Genomic DNA, 16650 nt, shown 5'->3' with positions numbered 1-16650 from the left:
GACTGAGAACCACTGGGGTAGGATTTATTTATACATTAAAAATATTACATTTGTTCCTCAATCCCTTCTCATTTGTTTCTCTTATCCACCTGTTATATCTTTTAAACTGTAAGCTCCTTGGGGCAGTGACTGTTATGTGGTCTGTGTTTGTGTAGCAGTTCGCAACAATGGATCCTGACCTCACGGAGGCCTCTAGAGGCTATAATATAAACATTACATAATAATAAGCAGACACAGAGAGGATAGCTTTGGAAGGATCCTAGTATGCAAGGAGATCTGTATATTGATTCCCACCTCATCCAAGCACAGAATCCAAAAGGTCCCATAGTCTGCAGGACACACAGCAAACAAAGGTTATATTTCAAGATGTGGGGCAAAACTCTCAGAAGTGCTTAAGTGACCTATGAGCCCTAGTCCCATTTTCTAAATTGACTTAGGCACACGGGAGCTTTCAATGTGATTTAGGTTCCTGAGTGACTCAGTCATTTCTGAATATGGGATGTGCCTTCGTATGTCACTTGGGGTCTGTCTACCCTGCAATGCAAGCCCAGGGTTCAAACTCAGGTTCAAGGCAAAGCACCCATCTGTCCACACATAAATTGTGCTAACCCAAAGGTGAGACCCAGGGTCCCAGGACCCCATCGGGGTGGGAGAGTTCGAGCCTGAGTCAAACTGGGATCCAGGGTTCAAGCCCTATCACTTTGTAGTTTAGATGCAGCTCCACCGGACTTGTACTCTGGAAGACTACCACAAGTATCCCATGATCCCATGAGCTGACTTTCTTTGTGCTCTAGATAGTCAAGTTTGATGGACAGTCAAGTTTTCCCACACTGCACCATGAGCAAAGGGCTAGAGCAGCCACATTTTGGGAGGGCACTATGAAGTCTGGGATATGGATGATCGGACTCAGTTCTGTATAATGCAGTGTAGCCTCTAGAGCCCTAGTTTTGGAACCAGTTACAAATAAGCGTAGATGCTCAGGCCCTAGGCTAACAAACCCAGGTCTGCTTACTTGAGTTCCACTAACCCTGGGCTTACGCTGACGTGTAGACATACCCTTAGGCACTTTTGAAAGTTTTACCCTGGTCCAACTGTTGCATATTCAAGTACAATTATCTGAATAAAATTCACTGTCTATAAGAGTCAAATAAATTCACCAGCACCTTTCCTTTCCCCACTTCCATCCTTTCAACATGCATTCACTGAAATCTAGTAGTGTGTTTATTTCAATGCGTAATCACTCATTTCATATTCTTTTCTAGAAGAACTAGATTAACCATAGCTATTTTACACCAAAACTATGTGGATTGCACTGGAGATAGAACTTATAAATTAGGACTTTTGCAACTGTACCTTGACTGTACTGCATAGCAATTTAACATTACTCAGTAGTACTAAACACTGAAAATGCACAATATGAATCAAACTGCAGCTCTTTGAGAGAACCATCAACTTTAAAATTTTCTGAGTATAGTACATGGCAATTTATTGCACTGAATAAAAGTACTGAAGGACACAAAGTTTGGTTTAATAAACAGGGTAACTAGCTTGAAGACTGTGAATCACTTTGTGCTCCTGCCAACACTGAAAGTGCCTAATATGAATCTTGGTATCAAATGCTGGAGTTAAATCCTGATTTTTTTAATATCACTATATTCCACCAGTCCACAAATTTTTCCTTTTGTAAAGCTAAAAAACTAATGAATAGGTTTACTACTGGGGCAAAGTTTAATCTAGCTGTATGTAATCTCTATGTAACCTGGGAATATTTTACCCCCCTTCTCATATTTTGAGGATTTTAAAAGGAAACAAAGTTCTTTAAAATGTTAGCCCAATATTTTGTAAATTAAAAATCCAACACTTACATGTGCTACATTTGATGGTCTATTAATCTGCTGAATATCAGCACTATTAGTAATGTTTCTTAATGTCCGCACTGCTGGACTCCACGTAGTCATCATTTCTGGTCGTTCAGAGCCTTGGGTACCTTGAACGGAAGCCATAATATTACCTCTGATTTCCGGAGGCAAAATATTGCCTGGTACTGGTGGGACATTGGCACATAAATTAATTAACCCAGAATCCTTGCCTTGAGGCAACCTGCGCTTGGCTGCAGCCGTCTGTGGGACTTCAGCTGGTGTCCAGTTCAAATTCCTTTCTTGCTTTTCAGGAGAGGAATCTGAGGAATCATCAAACATCAATTCCCCTTTTGTTTTATCAGCACTAATAGATTTTGGTGAAAATGCCTGGTCACCCAAAGGCGATCCTTCTCGAGATGATGCTGGGCTTGATAATTTTTCATCAGTACTAGCTTCATTTTGAGAATCTTGTTCTTCATTTTCTGCGTCTTCCTCTTCCTCCTCCTCTTCCTCCTCATATATAATTAGACGTGGATGATAGGATATCTCTTCTTTTTTAGCTTTATCAGATATAGAATCTAGTACCCAATCAGGTGTCACAATTTTAATGCTCTCTCGTTTACAAGCGCATTCATATTTTTCCTGTGGACGAGGCATAAGAAAAGACTATAAATAAAATGTATTAGGTATCCCCTCCCACACATAACTAGACAAGATTTAATTATTTCTAGTGATATGAATAAATATTAGCTCTGAATATGATTTCATATACACTTAGCCGACACCATCACTATCCACTTTTATCTTGGTGTCACAGTGTACGTGACTACACTGGAATCCATAAAACAGCAACAACTGAACATTCACAAATTACACTTTAACAAAACCCAAACTAAGAACCAAGAAAGAAGTGATGAGACATATTAAGGCAAGTAAGGCAACTGCTTTCAAACAACCAACTCTTACCCTTTCAGTTGAAATCTATTAAAACTCATGAAATTATTCATTCACTTATGGATGCACTTTAACAACTGCCATGTCATTAGTTTGTTATGCCACTAGCTTTAAAGATATGGTCAATAACCGTGACAGTGACATTTTTAAATAAAAGATCACTCTTGCTGAGAAGTGGTGCTGAATGGTTCTCATCCTGAGTAAAAGGATCCAAACTATTCAGAAGATATACCAATCTGTTGGATGACAACATCCAGTAACCTCTTACCATAGTGTGGCCTGCGTTACACTAAAATAATAGGTCGACCAAGCTATATCACTGAGCGGTGTGAAAAATCCACATCCTGAGTGGAGTAGTTAAGTCAACCTAACCCCGGTGTAGACAGAGCTAGGTCAATGGAAGAATTCTTCCATCAACCTAGCTACCGCCTGTTGGGGAGATGGACCACCTATGCCGATGGGAGAACTCTTCCCTTTGATGTAGACCGTGTCGACACTGAAGTGTTACAGCAGCACAGCTACAGTTGTGCCATTGTAGTGTTTCAAGTGTAGACAGGCCCTAAAACTCAACAGTCACTGGTGGCATATATTAGTCATCAGATTTTAATATTAAAATAAAAAAAGACAGTAAATTAGAACTTCATATGGCCACACATAATAAAAAAGTGTGTAACAAATTACAATATAATTTCTTCAAACAAGGGACTTGCATTACGAACTAATTCAAAACCCTATTTTAAAAATGAGCACCATTTTTATTTTTCAAAGCCCAACGATAATCTGAACAATTTTTTAAACAGTTCCATTCTTGACCAATCATAACTTGGCAAAAGACATTTTTCAAACTCAAAATATTTAGCCTCTGGATTGAAAGAAAGCATAAGAATTTTCAACTGCCAAAAGTAAATATTTTAGAAAAGTTATAGGTAACTGCAGGTTCAGAGCACAAGTGCCTTCTCAAGCTTAATCGGAGCACTGCAATAATATAAAACAGCTCCTTAATTAGCTACTCCTGTCTGCTATTAAACACATATTTCTCCTCTCTTGGAATGGAGAATTTCTTTTGTTGTTCACAGTTCAATTTCTCTGTATCTAGTGAACGTTTAGGCTCTTCCAAATGGAAGAGAGAAAAACAGATCAAAACCAAAGTTGTGACAAGCACATTATAGAACATTGTGGAAAACATAAAGCTGTACAGTGCAAAATCTGGAAACTAGTTTAATAAGTTTAATTTATAATGCATCAAGACCAAATATAACTGAAATAAATGTAATTTGAACCTAGTTCTCCACGAGATGTGAAACCAACACTGATCAGACTGTACCTGTTGATGTTTTAAAGTATTAACATCAGTATCACCATAAGAAAACACTGAAGAAAACCAAAATCTGGCATGTTTGTGAGTTGGAAATACCAATTACTCAATGTTCACTTTATTATTAATGGAAGAGTCCAATATATGAATCATAAGTGTGTTCATGCAAACTAAACTGTGAACTTAAACATTACATTTTAAATAAGACAGGTAAACGAATCACCAATATACAAGGGTTGTTAAAAGCAATCCAGCACTGACATAATTGCTCTGTGTGCGCGTGCGCGCGCATATAAAAAAAAAAAAATCTAGCACTGTCACATTCTAGATATTTTCAAAAGGGACCTAAATGAAGTTAGGTATTCAACTAGTGGGAGTTTGGTCCCTAGCATTCTTATACTCCTTTGAAAAACTCAGGCTAAAAGTATATTTTGCATTTCTTGCCTCCATTCTTTGGTGGTCTTGTATATTCAGACTGTATCTCTTCAAGGCAGGGGCTCTCTATTTCTATGTATTTTTAAAGCACCTGGTACATTCAAATTATGATCCTGATTGGGACCTTTGGATGCTACCGAAATAAAATAAAAATAACTATATTAAAAATCCTAAACATAATCTGAAAGATTTTTTTTAAAATAAACTAATTGTGAGGTTAATATGCTAACTGTCCCAACCACCAGAAGTAAGAGGGCTACTCAACACTGATTTCAAACAAACATTTTCCTCACTTATTAGATCACAGATTGCTGTCTCCCATGCCAAATGATACCTGTACCATGAGACTGTTGACATCAGAGCCACAAAGGAACCTTAGTGGATCTTATAGCTAGCCTAAGAGGATCAAGTATTCTTCTCATATGACATGATGCAGCTTTTCATTTTACTATTTTAAATCCCCAGAGGTGTAAACGGTTAAATTTTTTAAAATTTTTGTGTGTGCGCGTGCAAAACCTGACCTTCTACAGGCTGGCTCCATGCTCCAGCACAATGCTGTAGAAGTTGTGACATCACCAACATAAGGAATGCTGGGGCATCACTTGGAAAAAGGGGCCAACAATCTATTATATTGTGGGACCTGAAAACAAAGACAAATTCAAAAATCAGTTAGTTATGTGCTGCAGGCTCTCTTAAACCTCCTATGTGGGGCTTTTAACACACAATCCTATATTAAGTTGTTGCTTTTAAGAGTATTGTATTTAAAACAAAGTGCAATTTGGTTTGGTGAGCCTCAGTATTTTAAAGGCATTGTACAAAATAAATTTAAGATTCACATTAGAACTATATTGATAATGTGACAATATCTGCGAGTGGCGCTGCTATGCAAAAACAAACTAGCAAGTATTTTAAGAACACAGTGAACCTATAAAATAACTAAGCCCACACTGCTAAAAGACCAAATGTGCAATAAAAGCCTTTGGACAAATCCATGAGGCTCTAAACTACACCACACTTCCTACCATAGAATTAAGCAACAGACATCCTATCGTCTGTGGCCAATAAAACTGTTCAAATCAGCAGGACAGTCACACTTGTGCAGGAAGCTGCCATATTCAGATTTAATGCTGCTATTAGTTAGTCTGCTTTATTCCCTGGGGTGTGCAGACTGTCAAGATTATACTTAACAGTCTTTCTAAAACAAAGATGGGCTGCAATGGAGACACTTTGACCTGTTCCATGGGAGGCTTAAGCAACAGCAGACTAATTAAAGGAATTAGGGCATCTCTCTTCCTTTGTGATCATTCTCACTTCAGTCTCAAAGTACAAAAAACAAATTGGACACAAAGTACATGATTTTCATTCCAAACCTCATGGAATCTCACTGTGCAAATAACTCTCTCAGGTGCAAATAACTTCAGGAGAAATTTAAGTCATTCAGATATTCAAGCACTTAATTTGTACCTCAACCAGCAGTGGCCACAAAATTACAACCCCAAAATGGATGCCACTTTTTGAAAATCTAGCACCGAATATTCATTCCATGGTTCTGATTTTGCTGAATTAGTCGTGAGGACTAAGAGAACATAAGATCCTGGGTATCTGAAGGATCCCTAAAAGGGGTACATAGATGAAAGTAAAGGGGAGAGACACACACACACTCCTCAAAATGAAATCTAGACAGTGCAACCAAGGGAAGTAATGGTAACATCCTATTGCTTAAAGCACTTAAATTACATTTTACAATACGCTAATAAGTGTGCTACTATATTATCCTCAGCCTCTCAGATCTCCCCTTCCACCAGCAGAAGCCAGAACAGCTCTATCTGGGGGATAGGTCATTTTCAAGTGTACCAGATTTTGCTAGTCATTAGAACATAAGAATGTAAGACCGGCCATACTGGGTCGGACCAAAGGACCATCTAGCCCAATATCCTGTCTTCTGACAGTGACTAATGCCAGGTGCTTCAGAAGGAATGAACAGAATAGGCAATCATCAAGTGATCCATCCACTGTTGCCCATTCCCAGCTTCTGGCAAATGGAGGCTGGGGACACCATTGCTGCCCATTCTGGCTAATAGCCATAGTTCCACACCTCAGCAGAATTAGCCTGCCTCTTCCACAGACGTTTGCCGACTGGCACAGACACACAGGCTTTAGGCGAGAGAAAAGTGCATCAGGCAGGAAGCCAGGACCACAAATTCAAAACTCACCTCTTCTACTCATTGTTTACATTTCTCTCTATTAGGCCTGTACTCCTACCTCAGTATCAGCCCTCCCCAACAACACTGATTTTACAAATAAGTTAACTGTGGAAATGTAGAAGGTCACTTCAGACAGAGCTCAGAACAGGACTTAGGTCTCTAACAGAGCAAACAAGTCTTAGTCATACTGCCTTACAAACCCCATGTGCCAAATCTGAGGATAACTCAAGAATTAGAGGTCTGTGCTAGGGATCTGAAGGTCCAGAGTTCAAATCCAGTTTACAGTCCATATGAAGAGTCTTTACGACTGCAAATGATGGCATCTGATTTTTCCAGCTCTCATTTTTAAATACAGTTTATTTAATTCACACAGTGAGAAAGCTTCCTTTAAAACTGAATTTATAGTTAAAAATCCATTATAATCTATAATGGCACAACGCATAACAAAATACAGGCGCCTCATGTTTAACAGCCTGTTACACATTTCTATTGCTTGTATTGCACACTGGTAGATTGGATGGTTGAGAGTCAGGGTCCTGGTTCACCACACTCCACTCCTACCCAAATCTATAAGGGAGCCATTGTTAAAATATTAGCTCAGCAGCTTCGCCTCTTACATTGCTCATGTTGGGGCTCAGCACCAGCAGGAGACATTCTGGATTGGCCTAAAAGCTATAGCTCCTTTTCCTCCACCAGCAACAACAGCCTTTCACACCCACGCCAACTTCCTGACATCAGACTTTTACAAACAGATCTATGGTCACTTTACAGATGAACAGCTCTCTGTTCCAAATTGTGCACATTACTCGTCTACATAACCATGCATTGTTGTTTCTGTTATCCCTGCCTCACCCCAATTCCCACAAGCCTGCTGCCTCTTGCCTTTAATGAATTAGTTTGTACACATTTTGGGGTAACGTCTTTTACAGATAGCTCCCAGCACAACTAGGGCCTCTGGGTGCCACTGTAACACAATTAGCTTCCCAACCTACCCTAGTCCACGTTATTCTACTCCTGAAGCAAACCTCAACCTCCCTGCCCACCATGCTCCTCTCCATCATGCTCTCCCTATTTCCATTCTATTTACTCTCTTTCATAATAGAAGAAGAAGGATGTTCAATTTAATTGAACGACTTATTTAAAACGGATAAAAGAACAATCTGTGGGCCTCACCTGCACAAGATATCAGAGACCAAGCATTCAACAGGATTCAAAAAAGGATTGTACAGATAATAAGGATACTACATTTAAATTAATAGAATTAAATACCAGAAAGGATATAAACCCTCATGCCCAGGGCCTAAGGAAGATACTGCTTGTATAAATCAGTTAACCCATAACTGTTCACTATAGAGTTTCTTACCCCTTCCTCTGAAGTATCTTGTTCTGGCCACTGTCACAAATCAGATGCTGGTCTAGATGGACTACTGGTCTGATACAGTATGGCAATTCCTACAATCCTATTTCCTCCATCAACTTCTCTTTCCATCCCTTTGGTCTCCTTCTCCCTGTCCCAACTTTCTACTTCTCCCTTGATCTCTATTTCCCTTTCTTACTTCCTTCCATCCCCCCTCTCCCCACTCACTGCCACCTCATTTTAAACATCCCTCCACCACCACATAGAGACAGGAAAACCTCTACAAACCCAAAATAAAGGTAAACGTGGAACCCTCAAAAGCAAACTCATGTTACATTTGTAAGCCTTATCCCCATGACCCCTACCTGCCACCTTTTTCTTTGTCTCCCTTTGTTATGTTGTTATCTTTACATGGAAAGGCACAGAAATGACTTTTTGGGTGTTTCCGTGGAGTGCCTGACAGAGTTCTGGGCATTATATATAAAAGGTATGACAAAGTTCCTCCTCTGCCTTGGTGGGTCCTGCGCTTATTGGGGGATTTTCTCACCTCAGAGGTTCACGGCAGCTCTCAGTTTGGCCACTTTCGTGGCTCAAATCTGCCGTTCACTCAGTTAGCCTCATCACTGGCCAGCATGGGGAAAGGAAGAAGAACAATCCCTGCAGTCTCTGCTGATCCACCTAGTGGATCGGGGAACAGGCCAAAGACCTTCCCCCCGGTGGAACCCACAGTCCAGGTCAACTCCTCTGATATCAAGTACGGAGTTGGGGGGATGGAGGGAACCCGGGCCCGTCCTCTACTCTGGGTTCCAGCCCAGGGCCCTGTGGATTGCAGCTGTCTACAGTGGCTCCAGTAACAGCTACGTGACAGCTACAACTCCCTGGGCTACTTCCCCATGGCCTCCTCCCTTCTTTATTTTCACCACAGGACCTTCCTCCTGATGTCTGATAATGCTTGTACTCTTCAGTCCTCCAACAGTATGCGTTCTCACTCTCAGCTCCTAGCACCTCTTGCTCCCAGCGCCTTACACGCACACCACAAACTGAAGTGAGCTCCTTTTTAAACCCAGGTGCCCCGATTAGCCTGCCTTAATTGATTCTAGCAGCTTCTTGACTGGCTGCAGGTGTTCTAATCAGCCTGTCTGTCTTAATTGTCTCCAGAAGGTTCCTGATTGTTCTGGAACCTTCCCTGTTAGCTTACCAGGGGAAAAGGGACCTACTTAACCTGGGGCTAATACATCTGCCTTCTATTACTTTCCTATAGCCATCTGGCCCGACCCTGTCACATATCCCCCCACTCTGCTCAACACTATGGGGTTGGGCAACTTGGGATGACAGGCAGTGTACTCAAGACAAGCCATCTGCATTGCCATGGTGGCTTCCAGCCCGGTGTTGTAGGTGAATTGGAAACGTTGTAGGGACTGGAACCATCTGGTCACCCTTGTGTTCTTCTCTTTATTTTGCTGCATCCACTAGAGGGGTGCATGGTCGTCACAAGGGTAAACCGTCGTCCCAGAAGGTAATAACGTAGTTTTTCCATGGCCCATTTCACAGCTAGGCACTCTCTTTCAACCACGGCATACTTCTGCTCTCTCGGGAGGAGTTTCCTGCTAAGGTAGAGGATTGGGTGTTCTTCATCTCCGACCATCTGCGATAGGACAGCTCCCACTCCTACTTCAGATGCATCTGTTTGTAAAATGAATTCTTTGTTGAAGCCTGGAGCTATAAGCACGGGATTACTGCAGAGGGCTGTCCGTAGATCCAGGAATGCTTTCTCTGCGGCATCTGTCCACTTCACCATGTTTGGACCCCGGGCTTTTATCAGGCTTTTATCAGGTCAGGGGACTCACCCTGGTAGCAAAATGGGGAACAAATTGTCGGTAGTACCCCACCACACCCAGGAATGCCCGGACTTGCTTTTCCGATTCGGCCGGGGCCAATTTTGGATAGCCTCTAGTTTGTTTAGTTGGGGCTTGACCATGCCCCTTCCTACAATGTAGCCAAGGTATTTAGCCTCGGCTAGCCCTATAGCACACTTGGCTGGGTTGGCTGTGAGGCCAGTCCATTTTAGCGTGTCCAGAACCGCTTCCACCTTTCTTAAGTGGGTTTCCCAGTCGGGGGTGTAATAATCACATCATCCAGGTATGCCACTACATAACTGGTATGGGGCCGTAGGAGCTTATCCATAAGACGCTGAATGGTGGCAGGTGCCCCATGCAGTCTAAAAGGAAGAACAATAAATATATTGAAACAGACCCTCTGGTGTAGAGAATGCCGTCTCTTCTTTCGCATCTTTGGCAAGGGGAATCTGCCAGTATCCCTTTGTTAAATCAAGGGTGGTCAAAAATTGGGCATTGCCCAGGCAGTCAACTAACACATCGATACGGGGTATGCATCGAGTCTGGATCTCTCATTCAGCCAGCGAAAGTCATTACAAAACCTAGTGGTGCCATCGGGTTTGGGTAACAACACAATCGGGCTTGACCACTGACCGTGGGACTCTTCAATGACTCCCAGCTCCAACATCCTTTTTACCTCTGCTTTGATCTCCTCCCTTTTTGCTGCTGGGACCCAATAGGGCCTTAAAGTTACCTTTGCCCCAGGGTCTGTGATAATGTGGTGATATGCTTCAGTGGTCCGACCTGGTTTGGTTGAAAACATGTCCTGGTATCGGTTGGTCATCTCAGTTACCTCCTTCTTCTGGTTTGGTGTCAGATCAGGGGATATCCAGATCTGCTCCTGCATGTTATTTCCCTGAAGCGGGGTCTCTTGGGCCACTACACACGCCTCTCGTTGGTGCCAAGGCTTTAAGAGGTTAATGTGATAAATTTGTTCTTGTTTCCGGCATCCTGGCTGCCGCAACTTGTACGTTACTTCCCCCACGGGTTCAACCACCTCATAGGGCCCCTGTCATTGGGACAAAAGCTTGCTTTCTGTCGTGGGTACCAACACCATCACCCGATTCCCTGGTTGGAACTGTCGGACTTTTGCCTGGCGATTGTAATGGGTTCGCTGGGCCTCCTGCGCCTTTTCCAAATGTTCCCGTACAATAGGGGTGACCCGGGCTATCCGTTCTTGCATCTGCAACACATGGTCAATTATATTTCTCCCCTCATCAAGTTCCTCTTCCCAGATTTCTTTTGCAATATCTAGTATGCCACGGGGGTGGCGTCAGTGTAATAATTCAAAGGGGGAAAACCCAGTTGAGGCCTGAGGTACCTCCCAGATTGCAAACATAAGGTAGGGTAGTAGGGTGTCCCAATCCTTCCCGTCCCAACTTACCACTTTCCTTATCATTGCCTTGAGGGTTCGGATAAACCTTTCTACCAGCCCATCGGTCTGCGGATGATACCCTGAGAACTTCAGTCTATGTATATGGAGCAGCATACTGAGGTCCTTCATTAGCTTCAACATAAATGGGGTACCTTGGTCTGTTAATATTTCCTTTGGTAGCCCCACTCAGGAAAAGATCCCCACCAACTCTTTAGCTATCGTTTTAGAGGCCGTGTTCCGCAGGGGGACAGCTTCTGGGTAGCGAGTAGCATAATCCAGAACGACAAGTATATATTGGTGGCCCCGGGCTGTCTTCTCCAGGGTCCCACTAGGTCCATGGCTATTCGCTTGAAGGGGACCTCTATGATGGGAAGGGGTACTAAAGCTACCCTCAAGTAGGGATGGGAACAGTGCAGCTGACACTCCGGGCAGGATGCACAGTACCTCCGCACTTCTTCATGTACTCCGGGCCAGAAGAATCGTTGCAGGACTCGTGCCAGGGACTTCTCTAACCCCAAATAGGAGGACTATGGGCCAGACTTAATACAGCATTCTGGTGTTTTTGAGGTACTAGGATCTGCTGTACCTTCTGCCCCTGTACTGGTGCAACCCGGTATAAGACATTCTTCTTCATTATGAAGTAGGGTCCTGGTCCATGGGTTTTCCCTTCCATGGGGACCCCCATCTATTTTGGTCACCTCCTTCCTAATGTTGTCGTACCTTGGGTCTTCAGCCTGGTCCCGTCCAAAATTTCCTCTCCCGGGGCTAATCTACCCGAGATCTAGGGAGCCAGTCTCTGTTGCCTCTACTGGTTCAAAGGCATTAGGGTGTGGGTCAGACTTGGGTGCTTCTCCCTCCTAGGCGGCTCCCTTTTCAGCTGCTCGGGTCCGCCTACCTACAAGAGCGACCCTCTGGCTTTGGGCCAGTATTCTGGTTCCCAAGGCCTTAGCTGCCCTTCTTTCCCTTTTCGTCTTTCTACGCTGTCTGGGAGTGGAGAACAAATTTGGGGATATTTCAGGGAAGGTTGGGGGTTGACAGTCTACTGTGGACGCCTCACTACTTTCAGGGCTTCCCCGTTTCTCCAATTCCCCGACCGGGAGTAAGTCTTCAAACCCTGTGAAGTCCCTCCCTATGAGCACCGGGTATGGGAGTTTAGGGACTACACCTGCTGCTACCTCAGTAGTGTTCCCCTGAATCTCGATTTTTACTGGGATGGTGGGGTAACCACCAACTGTCCCATGGATGCATGTTATCCCTGTACGCTTAGCCCACAGCAGCTGACTACGCTTCACGAGGTTCCCCGAGACAAGCGTGATAGTACTTCCCAAATCAACCAGTGCTGTGGTCTCTACCCCATTTAGCTTTACTGGTCTGGTGTACATATGTGGGGTTAGTGAGACCCCCACAAGGAGGATTAAGGAGCATGGGTCTGCCCAGTTCCCCAGGTTACACTGCATAGGCTCCTTGGCATTGGGACACTGTGCAGCTATGTGTCCCCACTCCCCGCAGACGTAACATCTGTATGGAGCCCTAGGCATTCCCCGGTCTCTTGGTTTGGGCAGTCTAATATCACGATCCTCTTCCCCCTCAGTGCTCCGACTCTTTGTGGCTTCTGGTGGGCCTTCAGCCCCTCTCTTTTTCCCCCTGGGCTCTCCTGGTGACCCAGTCACCTGAGCTCTAGGGCTTGGTGCTGCTAGTTTAACCCGGCGTGCTTCTTCCTTAACTGGTCGGGTCAGCTCCCTCACCGTCCTTCGCCTTTCTACCAGCATGACAACCTCACTGCAGGTGGAAGGTTCGTTCTGGCTTACCCAGGCACGAAGGTCTGGCGGTAGTCCTCTCATGTACCCGTCGATCACAAGAACCTCTACTACCTTCTCTGGACTCAGTCCATAACCACTTTCGTGCGAGATGGATGAGGTCATATAATTGGGACCATGGGGTTTTGTTTTCCTGGTAGCTCCAGTCATGATATCGCTGGGCCCGCACTGCGGTCGTTACCCCAGATCTGGCCAGGATTTCTGCTTTCAGCTGGGGCTAGTCTGCTGCAGCCTCTTCAGGCAAATCATAGTAGGCCTTCTGGGTCTCCCCACACAGGAATGGAGCGAGGATGCGAGACCACTGTTCTCGGGGCCAAGCCTCCCGCAGGGCTGTCCTCTCAAAGGCCAGGAGGTATGCCTCTACATCATCCTCCCGCGTCATTTTCTACAGCTAATTGCTGGCCTGCATGATCTGCGTCCCATCATGGCCGCGGTTCAGCTCTGTAAGGGCCTTTACATGGTTTACCAGTTCCTGCAACATAGCCCGGTCTTGAGCAGCCTGGTCCATCAGCAGGCGATTAGTCTCTTGCTGCAGCCGCACAGCCTCCTGTTGGGTAGCTGCCTGGACACGGGTAGCCTCCTGCTGGGCAGCTGTGGCTTGCATCAGTGCCTGCACTACATCCTCCATTGTGGTGAAACCCCCCCGCCCCCCATCCTCCTTCTTCCGCTGCGCTGTGCACCTCAAATCCCATTCCTGACACCAGCTGTGACAAAGTTCCTCCTCTATCTTGGTGCGTCTTGCGCTTATTGGAGGATTTGCTCGCCTTGGAGCTTCACGGCAGCCCTCAGTTTGGCCATTTTTGTGAACCCACGGTCCAGGTTGACTCCTCCTGTGTCTGACCAGGAGTTGGGAGCTTTGGGGGGAACCCGGGCCCACCCTCTACTCCGGGTTCCAGCCCAGGGCCCTGTGGAATGCAGCTGTCTAGAGTGCCTCCTGGAACAGCTGTGCGACAGCTACAACTCCCTGGGCTACTTCCCCATGGCCTCCTCCCAACACCTTCTTTATCCTCACCATAGGACCTTCCTCCTGGTGTCTGATAATGCTTGTACTCTTCAGTCCTCCAATAGTATGCGTTCTCACTCTCAGCTCCTAGTGCCTCTTGCTCCCAGCTCCTTACACGCGCACCACAAACTGAAGTGAGCCCCTTTTTAAACCCAGGTGCCCCGATTAGCCTGCCTTAATTGATTCTAGCAGCTTCTTGATTGGCTGCAGGTGTTCTAATCAGCCTGTCTGTCTTAATTGTCTCCAGAAGGTTCCTGATTGTTCTGGAACCTTCCCTGTTAGCTTACCAGGGGAAAAGGGACCTACTTAACCTGGGGCTAATATATCTGCCTTCTATTATTCTCCTGTAGCCATCTGGCCTGACCCTGTCACAATATGCATCGAGCTCAAAACATAAAACATAGTGTTTATAAGCTTTTTAGGGCAGAACGTAGGGCTTAGATCCCGCAATACACAGCACGTACGCAGACCACTGTGCCCGTGGAAAGCCCCAGTGAAGTCAACAGGGCTCCACATCCACATCAAAAAATCAGTTTTGTTATGATTGAGGAGAGGGGATTTGTAGGTTTAATAAAAGAAGTGTGTCTTCAGAAGGGGTGCTTAAGGAAGAGGGGAGATTAGGTCAGGAAAGGAGATTCAAACTTCTGTACCAGAATAAGGGAGTCAAAGATATCAAACAGCTGACCTCCTCCACAGGAATAAATGCACCGTCAAAAAACTGTGGAAGAAATACCCAAGATATTTTTCTGTGATAGAAGACCAAAAATAATGAAGAAGCCCAATAGCCCAAGGAAGGGGAAGGGGAGAGCAGCTAAATTCTCCTGTGAACAAGCACAATGGCTGCTTTACTAATAGCATATCATCCTGCCAGAGCAAAAACCAAAGTCTGGGAACACTATTAGTTTTTTCTGAACCATTTGATGAAAAAGTTAATGTGGCAGGTAAGCAGATGGAAGGAAAACTGAGAAATGACAACTGTGTACCATACAGTGGAGTCGCATCTTACACGGGGGTTAGGTTCTAAAATCAGCACGTAAGGCGAAAATCGCATATAGTCAAAAACACAGAGAGATGGAAGAATGAAAGAATAAAAAAGTGAGAGAGAGACTACTTCAATGTCGTTATGCGCAAACCGGAGTGCCTCAGGATGGCCAGGAGTTTTGTCTATGATCAGCAACGCTTTAAAGTCAAGTTCTTTCTCTTCAAGGTACCGCTTGACCTCCGGAACCAGTACAGAAATAATGCTGTTGTCACCCAAGCCTTTTTATTTGATTGCCAGAACACAGGCAGGAGATTTCTGTTCTTGCCTTTTAGGGCACGGGGATTTGCAGCCCTGTAGAGCAAGCCCGGCTTTATTAAATGCCCAGCCGCACTGCCACATAACAACTCAGTCACATGGTCTTTAGCTGCTTTGAAGCCAGGGGCTTGTCTTTCTGATTTTGAAGTGTAAGTGCGGTTGGGCATTTTTTTTCCCCAGAAGAGCCCAGTCTCGTCAGCATTAAAACTTGTTCCGGAAGATAGCCCTTTTCTTCTATGATTTTCTTTAATTGTTGGGGTAGGCTTTTGCTGCCTCTTCATTGGCAGATGCAGCTTCACCCGTAGTCTGAACATCTCTGAGGTTGAAGCGGTTCCTAAAACTGTTAAGCCAACCTTGGCTGGCTTTGAATTCCTTCTCATCAGAAGTCTCTCTCTCTTCGGCAGGAGGTTTGAACAGTGTGTAGAGGCTAAGAGCCTTTTCTCACAACGTGTTGCCATCGATAGGCACACATTTATGGTTCATGTCTTCCAGCCATAAGTTTAATGCCTTTTCAGTCTTTACTAAAGTCTTACCATGCACTTGGCTCATCACCTTAGCAGTTATTGGAGCACTTGATGCCATGGCTTGACGAATTTCTCTCTCTCGAATCCTGATGGCACGGATGCTACGTTCGTTGCGGACATATTTATGCGCCACGGAGACCGACATACCGTCTCTCGATAAGTCCAACACAGCCAGTTTTTCCTCCAGCGTTGGAACAGATCATCTGGTGCCCAACCTCAGAAACAGCGAAGTAGTTGGCTTGCGTTTAGGGGCCATGTTGTACAAAAAATACGTATCTTTAAACACTAGAATTACACTCAGAGTGGCAAGATGCTCACCAGATTGGCGGGCAGCGATTGATCCAGCGGGGGTCGATTTATAAATCGACTCCTGAGCGCTCTCCTGTCGACTCCTGTACAGTACTCCACCGCCATGAGTTATTATTTTTCTTTTTTTTTTGCCGAGTGCATATAGTTGAATTCACGTAAGTTAAATGCACGTATGATGCGACTTCGCTGTGTTAAGATGAATCCTCTAGCAGCAGCAGGAGTATACTACATGTGTGGCATTAGACAGGAAGAGAAAGGGGAAAGAATTAAAGAAAAAAAGGGGATCATATGATATGCAAGGTGAAA

General features: G+C 44.6%; 1 protein-coding gene across 3 annotated transcripts in view; it reads right to left on the bottom strand.

Annotated features, from left to right (window-relative positions):
* Positions 1-16650, bottom strand: part of PAXIP1 (PAX interacting protein 1) — a 125013-nt gene that overhangs the window by 50546 nt on the left and 57817 nt on the right. For all 3 annotated transcript variants that reach the window (XM_074946288.1, XM_074946287.1, XM_074946289.1), the window contains exon 6: positions 1866-2501. In XM_074946288.1, coding sequence (XP_074802389.1) covers positions 1866-2501 — 636 coding nt within the window. The remainder of the gene's footprint in view (positions 1-1865; positions 2502-16650) is intronic.

The sequence above is a fragment of the Natator depressus genome, chromosome 2, assembly GCF_965152275.1.
Source record: "Natator depressus isolate rNatDep1 chromosome 2, rNatDep2.hap1, whole genome shotgun sequence".
In the NCBI taxonomy this organism is placed as follows: domain Eukaryota; kingdom Metazoa; phylum Chordata; order Testudines; family Cheloniidae; genus Natator; species Natator depressus.
Note: the sequence above shows the minus strand (reverse complement) of the source record. Positions and strands in the feature narration are given on the sequence as shown.